This window comes from Herpailurus yagouaroundi, unplaced genomic scaffold (genome assembly GCF_014898765.1).
Source record: "Herpailurus yagouaroundi ecotype Mexico unplaced genomic scaffold, PumYag 182, whole genome shotgun sequence".
Lineage (NCBI taxonomy): Eukaryota > Metazoa > Chordata > Mammalia > Carnivora > Felidae > Herpailurus > Herpailurus yagouaroundi.
This window is the reverse complement of record NW_024412413.1, coordinates 25,123,050-25,144,884: the sequence shown is the minus strand read 5'-3', so window position 1 is coordinate 25,144,884 and position 21,835 is coordinate 25,123,050. Positions and strand designations below refer to the sequence as shown.

Here is a 21,835-nt window from a genome sequence, read left to right as displayed (position 1 = left end):
TCATGAGGTCCCAGGTTCCTCCACCTGTGGCTCCTCCCATCACGCTAAACTGAAGCCGGGGAGTTGATTTCCTCAGCTCCGCTCTGCCAGGAGATAAGATTGAAGTGGTAGGTAAATTCCCCCTCAGTGCCTCCCTTTGTTGAACTGTTTCAAAGCATAATATTTCTTTTTTTTTTTTTTTTAAATTTTTTTTTTCAACGTTTATTTATTTTTGGGACAGAGAGAGACAGAGCATGAATGGGGGAGGGGCAGAGAGAGAGGGAGACACAGAATCGGAAACAGGCTCCAGGCTCTGAGCCGTCAGCCCAGAGCCTGACATGGGGCTCGAACTCACAGACCGCGAGATCGTGACCTGGCTGAGGTCGGACGCTTAACCGACTGCGCCACCCAGGCGCCCCAAAGCATAATATTTCAATAAACTTGTCCAGAGACAGCCTGCATGGCCAACCGCGAGTTTCTGTGAAGGAGCTGTGGCCAGCTCATTAATGTAAAAAAACCTAGCATCTGTTTCTCCTTCCGCGTCTTACCTTTTTTCTTTTATGCTTACTGCCCTGGGATTGTGCCTGCCAATAAGGCATTCACACTTAAATTTTTTCTTGGGGTCCATTTACAAGGATCATGGGCCTGACACCATGGGAGAAACTTCTTTTCAACCAGAGTAATGGAAACAAGTGTGCTTTTCCTGAATTATTTTTTTTTAAATATTATGGAAATTGGATTATGTAACCAATAATATTTCTCTTTGCTAGGACGCCATAAAGTTTAGAGACAAATGTACAGCCCATCTCTAGCCAGTGCATAAGGCAATATGGTGTAAATGTCTGTATTCCAATCTTTTTTTTTTTTAAGTTTATTTATTTTGAGAGAGTACGCACACACGTGCGAGTAGGGAAGGGTCAGAGAGGGAGAGAGAACATCCCAAGCAGGCTCCGTGCTGTCAGCACAGAGCCCAAGGCGGGCTCAATCTCACAAACCTTGAGATTATGATCTGAGCTGAAATCAAGAGTCAGAGGCTCAACCCCCTGGGCCACATCCAAAGTCTTACCGATTACTACAAATGCCTCCATACACATTTAAACCTCAATTCCAACTCCATTTTCTTAAGGCCGCAAAAACAAAAAGACAAAAAAAAAAAACCCAAAAACAAAAACAAAACCCATCAATGCTCAAAGGTTTACTCTCCAAGAACCGCATTTAGTATTTCAGATCAGAGAAAGGTAAAAGTCTGCATCTGGAAAAAACAAATGAGATTATGATCAATACTGTTACATCAGAAGGATAAAAGACTGCGACTGCGTCGGGTTTCTGGTGGCAATGCAAAAGAAATAGATCTATAGGGAGGCCACCACACCATATTCTAGACTCAATTTGACCTCATCTTAACTATATTCTGTACTTCACTTTCTTTGGTGAGTTTCACCTTGGTCTAGTCTTGCTTCTCGCATTCCCTTTAAAGTGGGTTGAAATGAGCATTACAGAACAGAGAAGGAGACTGTGGCAGAGGGGCGCCCAAATCACAGAATCTGTGGGAAAGCGAACACGAAACTCAAGAGCCCAAACCCCGTTCTCACAGCTGTGAAAGGACAAGCTGGTGAGAAATCACGTCCGCTCTACAGAGTACACAGCATTTCTCAGTGGAACTCATAAGGCAGGTGAGCAAAGGAGAAACCCCCGCCCGCCTCACTGGAGAGTTTCCCTAGCAAGGGCCCTGGAGCAAGGGGGGCTACAGAAGTTTCCCACAGGGCTGTGCGCGGCGCGGAAGGCTCAAACACTCACGCTACCGCTGGTTGCCAGGGGACACTTCACAGCCACCTCCTCCAATCAGGACTCATCTCTCTGTGCCCAATCACAGAAGCCAAGAGAGCTGTAGTCGGAGGTGAAAGGTCACGCTGCTGTTTGGCGGCCATTTCTCTGGAGGCTCCGCGATTCGCGCCCAACTGTAGCTACTCCAGTCACGAGGGACGGACGACAGCTGGGTCGGCGGCGAGTGGCCTGCAGCATTTGCTTATAGTCGCGATGGTAAGCAGGAAGAAAGCGACCGGAGTCGAAGAGCCAAGGGAGAGCGGGTGACCGGCCTCGCCGGGCCCGGGGCTTGGTTCGCTCGGTTCCCATTCATCCGCGTGGGGAGCCGCGCACCCGGTCGCCTGCCTCTTTCTCCCTGCTCTGCGAATCTGAGGCGCGCGCTCTCCTTCCGATGCCCTTCCCTCCCCAGAAGTGCCCCTGACCCCATGCCCCTGTTCGTTTGAATGTGAGCCTGAGGTACCTTGCTGTCTGGGACCACAGGGTCGAGGTAAAGATGAAGCGGTCTTTATGCCCCACTTATCCCACTCCAAAATCGGCTTTAATTTCCATCATGTTGGGATTCCTGGCCCTGCAGCCCACTGGAACGCAGAGTGCAGGCTTTGGAGCATTCATTTGTTTAGCAAAAAAAATTTTGAGCGCTCGCTACCCGATACTTACTGTTCTAGGCGCTAGAGTATAAGGTGAAAAGTACTGAGGCGGACCCTGCCCTAGCTTTACTCAGTCGGGTGTGAGAGACTTTAATCAAATAACATAAACATGTAATTACAAATAATGTGAAGTACTGAGAAGAGAGCAAACAGGATGCTGAGAGGGTGCAAGATGGTACATTAGAAGACAGGTCAGGGATGGCATCCCTGGTAAGATTTAACTAACTAAATAGGAAATAGGAAATCCAGCCCCTTAAAGAGGAAACGTGTAGGAAGCACGGGGAACACGAGCATATGGGCCCCAAGGCTGGAAAGAAAGCTTGACCAGTTGGAAAAATTGGCCGAAAGCTACACCGCTTGAACAACATGGTTGTGAGATAGGATGGGGAAGACCCTTAGGTGGTGGTAAGAGGTCTGGATTCTACTTCAAGTGCAATTGAAAGCCATGGAAGCATTTTAAGTAGAGATATCACATGATAAAGATAATACTTATGTGCATAAGTTGGAGAAAGACCAGAGTGAAAACTGGAAACCCATTAGGAGGTTATTGCAGTAGCTCCCATGTTCTTTGAGATTACACTGCATATGCTTATCTTAGAGGGGTTTAGTAGCCAAGTTCCTTGGTTCTTTTCTTTCTTTGGGCTGATGGGTGAGCAGATGAGAGAAGGAAAAATCTGAATTCACTGGGAGATACTACTACTGGTTTGTTGAATAAAAACTGTTGATTGCCCATATGTAGCCCGGAGGCTTTACTAAGTCAAATAAGACCCAGCAGACCACCTAGCTCCTGGATTCAAGTGAAAGACTGAAATGTCATCTGCCCCCTCCTTACCTCTGTAGCCTCCTATTTGGGACTCTGACATCACTGGATTGTTTGTCCCTGAGATTGACTTGTTGCTTCACTCTTTACTCCTTTTACATAGGTAGCCTCTTGTATCTAGAACAGCCCTTTCTCCCTCTAGGAATACCTCTCATCCTTTAGAACGGAAGCATTACTTTGGGCAACCTCTCCTTTTGACTTTGGATTGATTGGTACCCTTACACATGCTATCTCTTCTTACTATATTGCAGTGCAATACCTATTTGTATGTGTTTTGCCTCTCCCCCTCCCAGTGTGAGCTTCTTGAGGACAAGGACTATAGTCTACATTATTTTTTTGGCTGCCTTTGTTTTTTTATAGCCTGGAACAATGAGTGATGTAGAGTAGGTATTCATTGTTTAAGGGAATACTGAATGAAATTGCCTAACCGGGTATTTAAATTTCTCATATGCTCTTCAACAAATAAAAGTGAAAATTAATGCAGTAAGTGAGAGTCAAGAGCTTGCTTTATTTCGATACCATAAAATATTGGTGATTTTGGTAGAGGGGAGTAAGTAATGAAAACTGAGCTAAGGAAAAATAACCGATTGAGATCTTTTTTTATTCTTTGTGCAGAGTTTGCCCCTCAATCCCAAACCTTTCCTGAATGGATTAACAGGAAAGCCAGTAATGGTGAAACTTAAGTGGGGAATGGAGTACAAAGGCTACCTGGTATCTGTAGATGGCTATATGAACATGCAGGTAAGCTAAGGAGATAAAGAATCATTAAATTATATTTATTTTGGGCGCCTGGGTGGCGCAGTTGGTTAAGTGTCCGACTTCAGCCAGGTCACGATCTCGCGGTCCGTGAGTTCGAGCCCCGCGTCGGGCTCTGGGCTGATGGCTCAGAGCCTGGAGCCTGTTTCCGATTCTGTGTCTCCCTCTCTCTCTGCCCCTCCCCCGTTCATGCTCTGTCTCTCTCTGTCCCAAAAATAAATAAACGTTGAAAAAAAATTAAAAAAAAAAATTATATTTATTTTGCTTTACCTTAACTCCTCAAGGGCTTATAAAAATACAGTCAACTAAATTGATAAACATAAAACAAAATTCAAGAAAAAAAGTCAAGGTCAAGAAGGCTGTTATAATTGTGATAAACTGTGTACAAGACCTGTTAAACCAAAATTCAGCCATAGAATTGACTTCTGTGGTTAAAATAAAAAGAACTCAGATACTTGATTCATAGTGGTATAAAGGAAACACAAATGGTTTTTTGTTTTTTGGGGGGGTTTCGTTTTTGCAGAACAAACAAAACTCTCCAAGCATTTAGCTCTGAAAGACATTTTTCAAGTGACATTTTAAAGTCTTTTAATGAATGCTAAAGACACAAAATCAAAGTAATTCAATAAAAGTATTTCTTGAGGGAGAAGATAGGCCAAGCCAAAGGAATTGTTGAACTGACTGCATGTGTGTTAAGCTAGCTTCTGTAAATGTTTAGGACAGGATTTTTTTGTTTTTGTAATTGAGGTAAAACATATGTAACGTAAAATTTACCATTTTAACCATTTTCAAGTATAGAACTCCGTGACATTGAGTACATTCACATTATGGTGCATCCATCACCATTATTCATTTCTAAAACTCTTATATCATCCCCAACTGAAACTATACCCATTAAAAGATAACTCCCCATTTCCTCTAACCCCTGGTAAACATTATTCTTTCTGTTTTCATTCTGGTACCTCACATAAATAGAATCCTACAACATTTGTCCTTTTGTATCTGGCTTATTTCATTTAGCATAATGTTTTCGAGGTTCATCCATGTTGTAGCATTTATCAGAGTTTCATTCCTTTTTGTGACTGAAATAATATTCCATTGTATGTATATACCACATGTTAATCCATTCTCTTGGTGGACATTTGAATTGTTTCCACCTTTTGGCCTTTGTAGTACAATGAACATGGTTATATAAATATCTGTTAGAGGTTCTGCTTTCACTTCTTTTGGATATGTATCCAGAAGTGGAATGATTGTATATAAAGTAATGCTTTGTTTAATTTTTTGAGAAACTGCCATACTATTTTCTATTAGCAAAACATAAAGGATCAATTTCTCCACATCCTCACCAATATTTGTTACTTTCTGTTTTGATAATGGCTATTCTAAAGAGCGTAAAATATCTCATTGTTTTGATCATCATTTCCCTGATGATTAGTGATATTGTGATCTTTGTGTGCTTATGGCAATTTATACTCCTTTTGGAGAAATGCTTGTTCATGCCCTTTGCCCATTTAAAAACTGGGGTGTTTTGTTTCTTTGTTACTTTTGTTTCTTTGTTACTTTGTAGTAGTTTACGGCCAGGTTTTTGATGAAAGAGTTTGAAATTATATTTCCCTGAAGCATAGGTATTTATGTGACTGATTAATGGCAGATGGATTTTAAAGGTACTTGGTCAGTCCAATCATGACTCTAAGTATTCCAAACTGGTACTTCTTGTAGGAAGAGTATTAACAGGGGCACCTGTAGGCAAAAAGAGCTGAGATTTTCCTTAATTCAAGAGGTTACCACTTGAACAGATGATACTTAGGTCCCCAAAGTTCTTGTAGAGCATGGTTTTGGCCTGGATAATTCCTCAAGCAGGAATCATTTACCAAGGCCATAGAAAAATCTGAAGAGTGGGGGGCGCCTGGGTGGCGCAGTTGGTTAAGCGTCCGACTTCAGCCAGGTCACGATCTCACGGTCCGTGAGTTCGAGCCCCGCGTCGGGCTCTGGGCTGATGGCTCAGAGCCTGGAGCCTGTTTCTGATTCTGTGTCTCCCTCTCTCTCTGCCCCTCCCCCGTTCATGCTCTGTCTCTCTCTGTCCCAAAAAAATAAATAAACGTTAAAAAAAAAAAAAAAAAGAAAAATCTGAAGAGTAATACCAGTCTGTTGAAATGTTCCAGACTTAAATAGTGGTAGTGATTACACAACTTTATGAATATATTAAAAACCACTGGGGGCACCTGGGTGATTCAGTACCGGTCACAATCTTAGGGTTTTTGAGTTTGAGCCCTACATTGAGCTCTCAGCACAGAGCCCACTTTGAAGCCTCTGTCTCCCTCTCTCTCTGCCCCTTCCCACTGTCAAAAAATAAACATTTAAAAAAAATTCGGGGTGGGGGGAAAAACCCACTGACTTGTATCCTGTAAAAGTGAATTTTATGCTGTGGGCATATATCTCAATAAAAGAAAGAAGTAAAGAATACCCACAGAATATTTGGTTTTAGAAGTAATGTAGTTCCTAGTGAGCCTACCAGAGTTGTGAAGTGTATCTGAATAATTACAACCACGTTAATGAGGCTTTTGAGTTTGTTTATTGAATGAAAATTTATTGACTGCCCATTACGTGCCTGGCTGTGTGAATATACCAATGAACAAAACAAAGTCCCTACTTTGAAGGAGTTTGTGTTAGTAGTGGGAGATGGTAATATAATGTGATATCAGGTAATGATAGATGCTATGGAGAAACAGAAAGCAGAAACATAGTGTGCAGTGTTAGATAGAGAGCCAGGGAAAGCTCTGAGGAAGTAAATTTAATCCGAAAACAGAATTGAGTGAGGAACTGAAGAGAGTATCTGAAGAAAAAGCATCTCAGTTTGAGGGAACAGCAAGTACCTGGGCTTTGTGGCAGGAACTTGTTTGGTGTGTTTCGGGCATGGCAAGAAATCCAAAGCAGAATGACTTAGAATGATAGAAGAATGGGATGGTAGTCATAGAGGACTTTTTACGTGATTGTGATTTGTAAAAGTTACAAATAAAGTTTTTTACCTATATGTGGAAGGAAACCTAAACTTTTTGACGTAAAGTTAGAAATAATAGTTTCCTGAAATAACTATAAATTATGGTTACTCTGAATTGTTTAACTTTCTCTTAAGAACTTATTTCTGTTTATTAGCATATAATTTTTTAAAATTCTTACTCAGTTCTTTGGTTTGGTTGTTGACTAATATAAAAGTATTAGATATTTTAGCTATAGATTTTGTACCCATTGGGTTCTTCAATGTGCTATGGTGTTATTACTCAGTTAATACCTGGTTCCTTAGAACTGAATTTTTGGAAAGCATTTAAATCACAACTTATTCATAAATTGGAGACTGTCTTCCTTGAAATGCTGTTTTAATGTCTAATACAAAGGAGTGTTACATAACTGAGAGATTTAAAAACTTACATTGAAACAAGCTTTATTATATATTCTATATCCATCGATGTTAACTTTACTGAATGTTTATATGAAACCCAAAAGTACTACAGTGGTAAAAGAAAGCTAATATCCTGTTAATTATAGGTAAATGTGAGTTGTTGGTATAGAAAGGTTTCAGTTAATAAGTTGTCTCACCAGTATTACCTAACATTTTAGGTAGTGTTACACTATTTTTCTCCTGTATTATTATACTAATATGCTTTCTTTTTATTTAAAGCTTGCAAACACAGAAGAATACATAGATGGAGCATTGTCTGGACATTTGGGTGAAGTTTTAATAAGGTAACAAGAATAGTAGTATATGTAAGGAGTTACTAGTGAGCACTAGAAATCCCTGTTTTAAATTAGTGTCTCAATTTCAGAATTACTTTCTTTAAGTCACTATTAACATAATATTCTACAGTTAGACTTAAAGAGTTTTGAAACCCTTAAACTTGTCAAAGAAGATGGAAATTTTTTGGAGTTATCCTTAAGATTTTTCTAGTGTTGATACTAAACTTTCTAGCTCTTGGTGTAACCTTTTTCAGTGGTTTAGGTGGAAGAGCTTGGTTTTGAATTTTAGTTGGGTCTGGCTGCTATTAGGGATTTTCACTATATTCATTTTGAAATAGCTTCACACCTTCAAATTTGAATCATTACCTTTGGAAGATCATAAAGATACCATTTCATAATATCTACTTGGTAAATAAGTGCCATGTGCTTTTGCAAAACTTTTTTTTTTAAAAAGAAAGAAATGATGCATTGTAAATATTGTAAATATCTAACAATAGTAATTCAGATCTTAATGTAGTTTCCGGTTGGAACAACAAAATGGACTGTTTTTCTATTTACAGGTGTAATAATGTCCTTTATATCAGGGGTGTTGAAGAAGAGGAAGAAGATGGGGAAATGAGAGAATAGCATCTTTTGTGGGGAATTTTTTTTATATATATTTCTAGACAATAAACTTTTTTTTTCAATTTGTCTTGTGAACTATTCCTATTCAGATATTTAAACGCAGAGCTCAAATGTTGAAATAGTTGAAAGATTATTCACAGAATTAATGCTTTAAAAGACACTCAACTTCATTCAAGTTGGTTTTCTTTTATAAGCTCAGTATTCTTTTTTTTTTTTTCTATAGGGAGAAAATTATATGCTTAATAAACACTTATGAAGGTGAATTTCAGTGCTTTTCTTGTAATACTATAGTAACAGACCTTTTAAAACAACTTTCTTTTAAAGTTATTGAACCACTTTTGTCATGTATAAAGTTAAATATTTCCTTAGAATTAATGTATACTGTTTCATTTTACTTAGTAGTCAACAAATTACCTGTTAATTTAAGTTTTAAACTCCTCAAAACCATTTAGATGTTTTAGAGTTATACACTGTTAAAATGTATACTCCACAGTGATAAAATGTACACTATGAACTGTGGACTGGTTGAAAACAAATTAGATCATTTAAAGTCCTAGATTGTCAGAGAATGCCATTATTGCACTTTAATGGTCATTCACCACATTGTTAACGCAATGTTAAAGGAATGTAACATAAAGTAATGTAAGTTAAAGTACACTTTGGATGTGTAGCTCCAACTGGGATAACCCAAAGATATAAATGTTTAGCTTATGGTATACTACTTAGGATATGGTAATAAAAGCCTTCAACAAAAGAAAATAACTCCCATTGCCAATCCTATAACCACGAGAATAAGTGCCTGTCTTCCTTAAATTGGTTAGGCCAGCATATGGGGCAGAATATTGCCATTACTGAAAACCAAAATCTAAAAAATGCCTAAAACATTCTGGCAGTAAATGTCTTAGTGCACCTATTCAAGTGAAAAAATATTCTTCCTCTAGTGATTTTGTTCGTGTATCCTTGACCAAAAGTAGTTCATGTTTGTTACCAGATGGAGGTTTTGAACGATAGGTAAGTCTTCTTCCCAGCTGAAACAAAAGAAACAATACTTACTATTTTTCATCATAACTATTTTCTATTGAATTATAAGTAAAATAATAACATTCACTTGATTTTTCCCAGGAATTACATGGCTCAAAATAGTAAAAAAAAAAAAAAAAATCAGTTACAAAGGGATTGATAACCTAATGGGTGTCCAACATGCTAGGCAAAATTACATAATAAATAGAGCACCATAGTGTGCAAGAGACAGAGCAGTTAGGTTTTATGCGAAGTTGGGTGATTTAGGTAAAGTCATCAAAAAGCATGTTTCACAATCAGCAAAACTAAAAGGCCACCAATGGAATGGGAGAAGATATTTGCAAGTGACATATCAGATAAAGGGTTAGTATCCAAAATCTATAAAGAACTTCTCAAACTCAACACCCAAAAAAACAAATAATCCAGTGAAGAAATGGGCAAAAGACATGAATAGACACTTCTCTAAAGAAGACATCTAGATGGCCAACCGACACATGAAAAAATGCTCAACATGACTTATCATCAAGGAAATACAAATCAAAACCATAATGAGATACCACTTCACACCTGTCAGAATGACTAACATTAACAACTCAGGCAACAACAGATGTTGGCAAGGATGCGGAGAAAGAGGATCTCTTTTGCACTGCTGGTGGGAATGCAAACTGGTGCAGCCACTCTGGAAAAGAGTACGGAGTTTCCTCAAAAAATTAAAAATAGAACTACCCTATAACCCAGCAATTGCACTACTAGGTATTTATCCAAGGGATACAGGTATATGCTGTTTCAAAGGGGCACATGCACCCCAAGGTTTATAGCAGCACTATCAACATAGCCAAAGTATGGAAAGAGCCCAAGTGTTCATTGATGGATGAAGATGTGGTATATATATATATATATATATACAATGGAGTATTACTCAGCAATCAAAAAAAATCTTGGGGTGCCTGCGTGGCTCAGTCAGTTACGCATCCGACTTCAGCTCAGGTCATGATCTCGCGGTTCGTGAGTTTGAGCCCTGCGTTGGGCACTGTGCTGACAGCTCAGAGCCTGGAGCCTACTTCAGATTCTGTGTGTCCCTCTCTCTCTCTGACCCTCCCCTGCTCTCACTGTCTTTCAAAAATAAATAAACATTAAAAAAAATTTTTTTTTAATGAAATCTTGCCATTTGCAACTACATGGATGGAACTAGAGGGTATTATGCTAAGCGAAATCAAAGACAAATATATGACTTCACTCATATGAGGACTTTAATGTACAAAACATGAACATAAGGGAAGGGAAGCAAAAATAATACAAAAACAGGGAGGGGGACAAAAACAAAAGACTCTTAAATATGGAGAACAAACAGGGTTACTAGAGGGGTTGTGGGAGGGGGATGGGCTAAATGGGTAAGGGGTATTAAGGAATCCACTGAAACCATGTTGCACTATAAGCTAACTAACTGGAATGTAAATTAAAAAATAAAAACAAATTTTAATAATGAAAAAAATCATATGTTTCAGATAGGGCCAGCCTAGAAAAGCACCATATTTGAGGCCAACATTGCACTTCTCAGTAAGTACCATAGCCGGTTTCTCCCCCATTGGTTAGAAGAGATCACTTTTCTTGGCTGAATACCAATTGATTGGCATTTAAAAATCCTGTTAGATAAAAACGTGAGAAAACCATGTACATCTTCTTAAACATTAGTAATCCTGTCGGCTCTTAGATAAACCTTACAAATGTGAGGAGTGTGGGAAGGGCTTCTGTCGGTGTTCCACCAGGAGAAGCTTAGGGAAACCTTCGGTTTGTACCTATTCATTCCTTCTAAGGCATTGACTCAAGTATATCAATTATTCTTCTCTTTTAGTCTCCTTTTTTCCTCCTTTATTTTGTTTTGCTTCTATATCTGAATTTGTAAGTTAACTGGATGAGAAAACTTCTATTGAAGATGAGATTTGATGGGACATCTCCAGTGTCTCAAAAGGGGCACTAACCCTATGTAAGACTGCCTCCTGCATCGCAGAATTTGACATTCCTGGCCCAAGGTAACTAACGAGGGCAGTCCTCCCCATCATTTTATCAACCAAAGTGTTCTTAGGGTCTAGAATCCCAGAATTCCTCGTAACATCAACTTTTTTCTCTGTCCAATTTCTTTTGGTAACCTTTGTCTTTAATACTGAGCAAATTGCCAGTGATGAAGTGCCCTGACTGGGTAAGAACTATCAGAGGTCTTTGTACATTATCAACTTATCAGATTGCTATTGTTTTTCCATTTTTCTAGTTTTAGTTCTCTCATTTTTAGCCTGTTAATTCAATTCAATAAGCATTTATTGAGTATCCACTATGTGCTAAGCTTTGGGGGTACAAAGTCATAAAAATTCACAGTTTGGGGTGCCTGGTGGCTCAGTCAGTTAAGCCTCATTGATTTTGGCTCAGGTCATGATCTCAGGCCAGTTGTTGAGATTGAGCCCCATGTTGGGCTTCACACTGACAGTGAGAAGCCTGCTTGGGATTCTCTCTCTCCCTCTGCCTGCACCCCACTCATGCATGCGTGCTCTCTCTCCCAAAGTAAAAAAACCCTAAAGACTCACGGTCTAGAAGGAAAGATGGATATATTAAGAATAATCATTTCAGGGGCGCCTGGGTGGCGCAGTTGGTTAAGCGTCCGACTTCAGCCAGGTCACGATCTCGCGGTCCGTGAGTTTGAGCCCCGCGTCAGGCTCTGGGCTGATGGCTCAGAGCCTGGAGCCTGTTTCCGATTCTGTGTCTCCCTCTCTCTCTGCCCCTCCCCCGTTCATGCTCTGTCTCTCTCTGTCCCAAAAATAAATAAACGTTGAAAAAAAAATTTTTTTTAAAAAGAATAATCATTTCAATGTGATGGGTTTAGTGAATAGTGTGTATATGTGGATGGGTGATGAATGGTAAATTCTCCTTTGGGAGAAAGAGGACAAGTCAGGTCTTCATAGGAAAAGCTAAACTAGAGAAGTCAGACCCTTTTAAAGATGAAATGCTTATTTAAAGTAATTTAAGATCATCACTTTTTGACATATATATTAACAGTTACCACACTTCAATTTTTTCAAGTACTTCGCTCAAAAGACTGGTTGTGAGGCACACAATAAACCTTCCCTGTAGGTTAGAGTGGTAAGAAGTGGTAAGGTTACTGTGGTAAGAATCAATGTCCATGGTAGCTTTGCAGATAACCATGGAATTGGCTTCTCCGAATATATTTCAGACCCTAACCCGAGGAAGGAGAGTAGCAGATAGAAACACAAGGCCCTCCATACCCAGTGTGAAGTCATGGACCACATGGACTCAGTGACTGCCCAATCCCATACTTATTATTGGACAGGTGATCTTGCAATATAAAGAGCCTTGACTTCTGGTCCGGAATCTGCTGCTAAATCTGAAGCGACTCTGGGTAAATCATTTTAACTTAAACTATTAATCTATTTTTACAATATGAAGATGAGAAGACCCATCCAATTATATGTAATTCTCTGGGTTTGCCGTCTTTGTTGTTGAATGAAAGAAGCAAGGTTCATGGTTACTATTTGTAAGAAGGAGAATATATACAATAACTACATAGAACATTTCCAGAAAGATGCAGATGAAACTTAGGTGGTTGCATCCAGGGAGGGGAACTGAAAATGACTTACTTTTCACTAAATACTCTTCTATCTTTTGAACTTTGAGCCATATGCTTGTTACTATCTAAAAAAATTATTTAAAGAAAAAATTCTCTGGTTTCATGAACCTGGAGCTAAAAGAAGTGAGGCGAAAGGTTTTTACTAAAAAGTGGGTCTAATGGAGAATCGTAGACCCAGATATTTGAATTATCCTAAAAGTAACAAGGAATCAGAGACCAACTGAAGCTGTGACCAGGAAAGACTATTTTGCTAAAGTTCACCCTTGATAAATTAGCTGAATTAGGTATTTCACAGAAGCATTCACATATTAGATGTAGCTGGACCTACTAATAACAAAACACAAACCTTTTTCTTTGGTTGTGCCACTGCCCTTTCCAGAGCAGCTTTGAGCCTTTCCTCTTGGTGTCTTTGTTTTTCTTTCATTTTATCTTCACGTAACCTGTCAAAAAAGGAAAATATTTTTGCAACTATAAATCACAAAAAGTAGAAAAAAGACCTATAGTATTTGGTAATGAACTACCTAAATATTTTATGATTTCCCTTAAAGTTAAATAATACTTTACCTTCACTCATACTATGGCTTTTGAATATTCAGGGGAAATGTCAACAACAGATCCCATTCGTGTTAAAGTGGGAGAAAATGCTTGTCACCATTTTGGAAGGAGTAAATCTATCTACCTAGATCTTGGTCTAAAACAACCACCTCAACAAAGCCTTCTTGTTACTCCACTTCTGTTTTATCACTTTACAGTTAATGTGGACAAGGCCACTTGAATTAACACCCAGCCTCCTTTAGTCTGTTTACTAAAGTATAATGTGTAGAAAAATGCATGAATCACAGTGTATATTATATAGTTCAGTGATTACCACAAAAGTGTACTTTTCCAGTTAATCTTTTTGAATGGTATCCTGAAATTAAGACCAAGAAATGCTATTTGTCTTGTTCTCTTTAGAGTTCTTGTAAGGATAAAATTATATAAAATGACCTCTGCATATTGGGCCAATGCCTAATGCAGAATAGACCCTCAATAAGTGATAGCTATTTTATGGACTCCTATAATTGTAAGTGTAACATTTACTGAACATTTTTTATGCAAAATTAGGTTTATGTGTCTCTAACTCATGGGAAAAATAAAATTCGTTTTGATAAGAATGACAAGCAATTAGAATTAGATTCATGTATCACTATTGAAAATAAGTTGTAATTACAATCCAATGAAGATTATTTCCTATTGTAGAAAAGAGGCAAGTGCTGTTAGTGTAATCACTCATAGAGGTCTTCCCCCCCATTTTCATTTTCATTTTCATTTTATTTTTATTTTTTCCATTTTCATTTGAGAGAGAGAGAGTACACAAGCTGGGGAGAGGGGCAGAGGGAGAGAGAAAGAGAATTCCAAGCAGACTCCACACTTGGCACAGAGCCCAAAGCAGGGCTCCATCCCACAACCCTGGGATCATGACCTGGAGAGTTGGACCCTCAACTGACTGAGCCACCAGGTACCCTAGTCATAGGTCACCTTATGGAAGGAGTAATCTTTTATTTACAATTTAAAAAATTTTTGCTTTATATTCAATAAAATCCCACCAAGATCACCTTTATATATACTCTGGACTTCATTTTTATATGGAGGAAACAATATCCCCCAGTAAGCAATAACAAAATATCTAACATTAATGCTAAATATTTGAATACTTATGTGTCAAGCATGCTTTAGTACTTTTACATAGATTATTTAATTTAATCCTCACAGCAACCCTATGAAATACTATTATTAACTGCCATTTTAAAGAAAACAAAACAGACTTAAGAGAGGTTTTGTGGTCTACCTAATACCTAAGGTCACAAAAGTTGTAAATGGCAGAACCTGCAGGTCAACTGTAGTGCTCGTCTGCCTCTTAACATGCGTTTTTTTGCTTTAGCATGAATGTTTTTCCACCTATCAGCATTCTGTACGTGCCACATTATACTAGGGATCACATATTTATAATCATTGCCTGAAAGGTAGTATGTGCATAAAATCCTTGGGGCACCTATGTAGCTCAGTTAGTTGAGCGTCCAACTTTGACTCAGGTCATGATCTCATGGTTTGAGAGTTGGAGCCTAGAATCGGGCTCTGTACTGGCATTGCAGAGCCTGCTTGGAATTCTCACTCTGTCCTCTCTCTCTGCCCCTCCCCTGCTTGCACTTTCTCTCAAAATAAACTTAAAAAATTAAGATCCTTGTTTAACTCGGTATGGAAATTTGTAAATCAGTGCATTCTCCTGGAAAGGCCCCCAGGTAGGCAAGGCTGTGAGGGTGGGAGGGGGTGCTGTTTGAGGGATGATAATCCTCATGTAGTTGTCTTGAGGACCCTGATGAGTTAATATGTAAATGCTGTGTGTGTGAAGTGTTGGCAGTTTGCGCTGAGGAAGAGTTATGCCCTCATTGCATGGCTCTTGCAAACAATTCCTTCATATGTAGTCTCCTTCCAGTGAAAGGCTCTAATTCTATGCTTTGGGCCCTCCATGACGAGTGCAATTCCCCTTCCATAAGATAGCTGTTCAAAAATTTTTGTATAAGTAGTGAATATTCATTCTGAAAATCCATATTTTCAGGGTAAAATGACCCTTCACCCATCCCAAACTGGATCAGTTGCCCAGGTGAACCAGTGCTCATTACCATTGCTAGTGACACATTATTTCATAAGAATATTTGATGACCGTGTCTCCCACATTAAATAATAGCTGTATGAGAAGGACATACTCTACTCATACTCATTGGGTCTACTGCATTTCTATCGCGATCCTTGCCATGTCATAGGGGCTTGTTCAGTGTTTGTAGAATCCCAGCAAAAAGTTTCTCAACTCATTAAGTCATTCACTACCCTCATATCATAAGACTTTGACTATACTTTTGCCGCCGTTCTTTCTGTTTTATCCTCTCAATTGTCTCCACATTTTCTTTGGGAATGGATTCAATGAGATCACTCAATTCCACCAGGCGAGACTCTACTTTTACCAGCTTTTGAACTGGGTTGAGACTGCCAACATCAGCATCTCCAGTGCAGACCTTGTATACTTGATTAATTTTTTTACTAAGAGATTCTATCAGTTTTTCCTGAGATTGAAAAGGAGAGCAGAAAACATAAGATCTCATCACTATTTCCTTGTTCATTCAATAAATGTAGAATTCCATTTTACTACATTGCAATGAAATATAGTAGCTCTTATATGCTACTAAACATTTCTTTTTAAAAGAAAAACTAATAGAACAGTGAGACGATGTAACTGATTATATCATAATTTATAGTCACATTATTACTATAGTAACACCTTGGATTATTTTAAAAATATTTCAGTCTAGGTATAAAAAGCAATTTTAATATGACAATACCTTTTTGCTTGAGTGTTTTCGTATATCTGATTCCTTAAGCATTCAAGTAGAGGCACCATATGTGTACATTTTAAATCCTTTTTCGGCCACTCCAGTGCATTTCCTTGCAACGCAGCACGTGAGCTTCCTTTTTTTGCACTTATTACTCTTAATGAAACTGTAATCATCCTGTATGCAAGCTATCTGTATACATGCCTTATCTTCCCTTCTAGACTGTAAACACCTGGAGTTATTTTGTACATTTACACGTATATCTAAAGCAGCACTTTGCATATAACTATGCACTTAATAAATGTTTGCTGAATAAATGAGTGCATTCTCTCTGAGGGAAAAAAAAAAGTTACCAGCAAACATTCCCAGGTTGGCCTGCAAAGCCTACTGAATTTAATTTTCATTCATTCCATTGGAAGCCACTGCAGTATTCTGATCCAAGCAGAGGCTTAGGCCAAACCTTGCTGATCCCTGTGCCTGGCCACTGCGCTGTTTTAACTGTTGGTAGAGATGCTCAAGCTTGTAGGTAATGTGTTTCAAGACCATAAAATTCTCATTCTTTCTCCACCGTGTACCCGTCATTCGCAGTTAAGAGGACCTCAATAAACTGCTGGGCAAAGTAAATCATTCTCCAGGTAGCATCCTGCCGCCATGCCTGCTTCTGCTCAAGATGATGAGAATCATCATAAAGCCAAGGACAAATAACACTCAAGACGTGGCTCCAGGCCATGGGACACCCCTCCTGGAATCAGACTCCTTACAGAGCTACCAACACTTCATTGCAAGTCAAGATCTGTTACTAACGGTTTACTTCCAACAGCTTGTCCCTCCCACCTCCTGGTTTAACCACCTTTCTGATGGTCCCATTTACCATTAATCACCCCTTTTTTTCTCTCTAAAGTAACACTTACTGTATTTCCTGTTTATATAACAAACATGTTCCTTTTTACACCTGAAACTAATATAACTGTATGTTATACTATACTGGAACTAAAGTTTAAAATTTTAAAAAAATTCTCCTTTTAGAAAATTGGAGAAGCATAAAGTAATATTAAAGGAAAAAGTAAAAGAAAAAGCAAAAGGCCTATTTGCCATAAAGCTCCTTTTTTCTCTCCCTTTCTAAATAACATTAATTTCCTATTTATATTAACACTTCTAGAAAACTTTAGAAATAGAAAAACTATAAAAGGAAAAATAAAAGTACACCCATCCACCAAGGAGAAGTGTATATTAGGTATGTAAAAACAATTTTGCTGCAAGGGGAGTACATTAAAAAAATTTTTTTTTAAAATATTTTGAACACTGATGCTGAGAAAAAGCAACTTTAATATGAGAATGGCTAGTAGTTGATGAAAATTTCTGAAAGAGACCTTTTGAACACTTAGAGTTTCAGAGGTGGATGGACTTTCAGGATGTCTTCTGTTTTTCAGAATGTTTTTTTTTTTTTAAGTTCCCCCTGTGAAACAGGAGAGGAAAAGACAAGGAGAGAGATTTTCCTGACAAGGTAAGAACAGCATAAGAAATAGGATTGGGTAATGAGGTTAAAAAATAAAGACTCACGTATGAGAAAGAGATTGAGGGCCTGGCCCAACAGTGCAGAGAGGCAAAGGAAATGGGAAGCTCAAGCTACAGGCCTCCTGATGACAGAAGTGAAGTGTCCAATTCCTGGAGCTGCCACTAGATGGCAGGCCCAGCCCAGAGTCCCCCGGAATAGGGGCTACCTGAGAGTCTGCAAGGGATGGGAGGAGTTCCACCTGCTCCCCGGAGGTGGAGTTGGCCAGGATTGTGGAAGACCAAAACTGGGATAAGGACTTTGTATGCCTTCCAAAAGGGGAAGGGAAATGATCTGACTAGAGCGATGCTTAGGAGTAATAATTACATCAAAATTGGATAGAGGAGCAGGAAGATGTCTTGATGTCAAAGGATTCTGTAATTCTAAGCCCTGCCACATTCTGCTGTGTGCTGACTGTAAACAAGTCTCAATTGAACTGGATCAGCTCCCTGTTTGGAAAAATAAAACCAGAGATGAATACATTCTGCAAACTGCACAATAGCTTACATTCCATTTCATGTTCAATGAAAATGAACAAGTAACTGCTACACAAAACAACGTGGATGAATCTCACAAACGTAATTTTGAGAGAAAGAAGCCAGGTAAGCCAAATATATTACCTGATTCCATCGATATCAAGTTCAAAACATGGAAGCTAATTGATGGTAAGAGAAGTCAGGATAGTGGTCACCTTTGAGGGATGGTAGAGACTGGAAGGGGGCATGAGGATTTTAGGGGTGCTTATGACAGTCTATTCCCTAATCTAGGGGTTGGTTACATGGGTATGTTCACTTTGAGGAGATTTATTAAGAGAGAATTTATAATTAGCTTATAATTTGAGCACTTTTTCAATATAACTTTATACTTAAATTTAAAATTTTATTTTAAAAGTAAATATTGAATCCATAAAAAATGTTAGGGATTAAATAGGAGTGTGGACATTTTAAAAGAATAAAATATTGATTTTATAGTTACAGTTCCAAAGTAACTATGATGATTTATAAATATCAAAATTAGATACAACTATGTTTACTCATAAAGGATTATGTTTTGCACATTTTGAGATCTGAAAGAATGGGAGTGATTCTAAGGATACTTTTTCCCTATCAATTTTCCTGCTCTGTTCCCCCTTTTCCACCCTAGCACTTCCCATCTCTAGGAGACACTATGAATTACTGGCCCCATTTTCTCAGAGTGTGCAATACACGAATGCCAAAATTATATTTGTGACCAAAATTTATAGATAATCTTTTAAGAAGTAATTTTCAGATCAATCCTACCTTCTCTGTTTAGGGATCTGGTTCCCTCAAAATTTAAGAGTATTGAAAATGTTACTGTTTTTCACAGCCATCCTAAACATGGATGAAAGGGGTTTGGTAAAGGAAGGGTGAAATATCACTGATATTTATCTGACATTTTTTTATGTCAGTCAATTTCAGAATTATTTAAAACAATTGAAGAGTGGAAGCAACCCAAATGTTCATCAATGGATGAATGGATAAACAAAATGTGGAATATGAATACAATAGAATACTATTCAGCCATAAGAGGAACTAAGTTCTGACACATGCTATAGCATGGATGAACCTTGAAAGCATTATGCTAAGTGAAATAAACCAGACACTAAAGGACAGCTATTGTATGATTCCATTTATATGATGTACCTAAAAACAGGCAAATTTATAGAGACTGTAGAATAAAAGTTAACTAGAGGCTGATAAGATGGAGGTATGAAGAATAATTGTCTAATGGGTAGAGAGTTTCTATTTTGGATGATGAAAAATTCTATAGTGATGGTTACACAGTATTGCCAATATACTTAATGTCACTGAATTGTACACTTAAAATGGTTAAGTGATAAATTCTATGTTACGTACATTTTAACACACACACACACACACACACACACACACACACACACACAAAGATTAAAAAAAAAAAAAAAGCCAGCATTGAAGAACTGCAAGGTGACTGTCATCACACTTCCTGCTTTAGCAGTGCATGACCCCACCCCCTCCTAACTCAGGGTACTATATACCACCCTAGGAAATGTGTGTGTGTAAACAAGCCATAAGCAACCTTTGCTTTTGTAACCCTGCCCATCTTATGGTTAGAGAGGACAATCATCTGATTGAGTTACCCCAAATCTACCTCTTTGAAAATCAAGTTCATAACCATAAATGTGGTATTAGCTTCACATATGAGATTTGAATTTTTATTTCATTTGAGATTTTTTACATGGAAATCATTGTTAGCTGAAGTTTGTTGTGGGTCTAGAAACTAATCATTCATTCAACAAACATTTATTGAGCACCTACTTAACAGGGACACTTAACATATCTAACTAGGAAGGGGAATACAGTCCCTGCCCTGGAGGGGTTTGCACACAGCTGGGAGAGACTCATACATAAATAGATCCAATAATGGATCTATGTCAGCAAGAGAGGCTGACATCTGTTAAAAGCTCAGTGCTGGACTGATGTTGCAGTGCTTCATGTGTTAGTTATTTGCTCTTCAAATTACTAACAAAATGATCATAGACAATGAACTACTTCATGTGTATACACTTGACTAAAATATATTTATGGGCAGAACAATTTCAACATCATACTTTGTAATAATTAGAGCACATTTTAAGAGAATCCCAATGCCAGTTTGAATGCTTTCTATCTACTATGTAAATTGACTATTACATATGGACAAGATAACTCTAAACTGGTTTTCTACCTCTGTCATCAACCCAGGACTTGTGGTGTGCTTTAACTCCCCATTCCAATGCTTAGTGGACAAGGAATGCGAATTATTATTAACATGAGCCAAAATAAAATAACCATTGGCAAAGAATGATTACCTGAGCATCTGATTTAAATTCTCCAAAACTAAATAGCCTGGACCTTAATTCCAGGTCTGCAGCTTTTTCCTCTTCTCTCACACAGTTAGCCTTGAGCATTTCCTTGTGCTCCAAAAGAAATGCTATGTTGCTATTTCTATTGCAAAAGAAGAAAGAGACCCATGTCTGTAATTTGTGGTTTAGAAATACACCATCATTCCAGAGCTTCAACACACTTTCCAGATCATATGTTGGCATCCTATGTCTAGTAAGCCAAATACAAGTTTGTATTTTAAGATGTCAAACTACATGCATCTTTTCAGGTAAAATGAGAAAAATGAGTGCACAGATAACTGCTTTTAACTTCCATCAGGAAGAATTTTCTTCCTTTGATTCCCCTGAGACCTCCAAATAGCAGAGTTGACATGTCAGGAACCCAACCAAGTTGTGGTGTGATCTAGAGATAGATTCTGACCTAGATCCCCTTTTCCTGCTCAATCACACCCACTTCCTTCCCCAAACTCATATTGTCAGCATGCAGGTGCCATATGCTATGAGGATTGGGAGAGAGGAGGCCAGGATTAAAAGGATACACTAGTGGTAAAGGGTAGCTGTGAGATCATGATTTGTTAATCATTTGTTTTGAATAAGTTAATTTGCTCCAAAATTGTGTCCAAATTCAGACCTACTGTTTGAAAAGATTGCCATCAACTGGCCCAGAAAACTGTTCTGGAAAAGGCTTTACACATCTTTATAATGGGTGGATAAACAGATTTATTCTCTGCTATTTGAAGTTATTTTCCAAAATTATATAAAATTTTAGAGAAGGAATTTTGCGAGGTATCAAATCCAGCCCCCTTCCCCTGACAGAAATCCTTTTTATGAGAGCCCTGATATATCTGTATGTATGTATAAAATGGTATAATATTTAAGTCACATAACTTTGTGAGAGTCACAGCCAAGGAAAATGCATTTATTAGCATTATCATCTAAAGCCTGATTTGATTAGGCAGGTGGCAGAGTGAAAACTGCGCCAGGCAAAACTTAAT

The 21,835-nt window shown here is 38.3% G+C and overlaps 2 protein-coding genes across 2 annotated transcripts in view; one reads left to right on the top strand and one right to left on the bottom strand.

Moving 5' to 3' along the window:
• Positions 1–1,788: 1,788 nt before the first annotated feature.
• On the top strand, positions 1,789–8,648 carry SNRPF (small nuclear ribonucleoprotein polypeptide F). Its single transcript, XM_040491170.1, has 4 exons — positions 1,789–2,019; positions 3,886–4,011; positions 7,706–7,770; positions 8,322–8,648. The coding sequence occupies exons 1-4, from the start codon at positions 2,017–2,019 to the stop codon at positions 8,386–8,388; spliced, it is 261 nt and encodes an 86-aa protein (XP_040347104.1). The 5' UTR covers positions 1,789–2,016; the 3' UTR covers positions 8,389–8,648.
• A 651-nt stretch (positions 8,649–9,299) lies between these two features.
• The window catches only part of CCDC38 (coiled-coil domain containing 38), a 59,379-nt gene continuing 46,843 nt past the window's right edge, over positions 9,300–21,835 (bottom strand). Inside the window, exons 13-16 of the mRNA XM_040491168.1 lie at positions 20,808–20,943; positions 15,932–16,137; positions 13,386–13,479; positions 9,300–9,413 (exon numbers count right to left, since the gene is read on the bottom strand). Coding sequence (XP_040347102.1) covers positions 9,300–9,413; positions 13,386–13,479; positions 15,932–16,137; positions 20,808–20,943 — 550 coding nt within the window. The remainder of the gene's footprint in view (positions 9,414–13,385; positions 13,480–15,931; positions 16,138–20,807; positions 20,944–21,835) is intronic.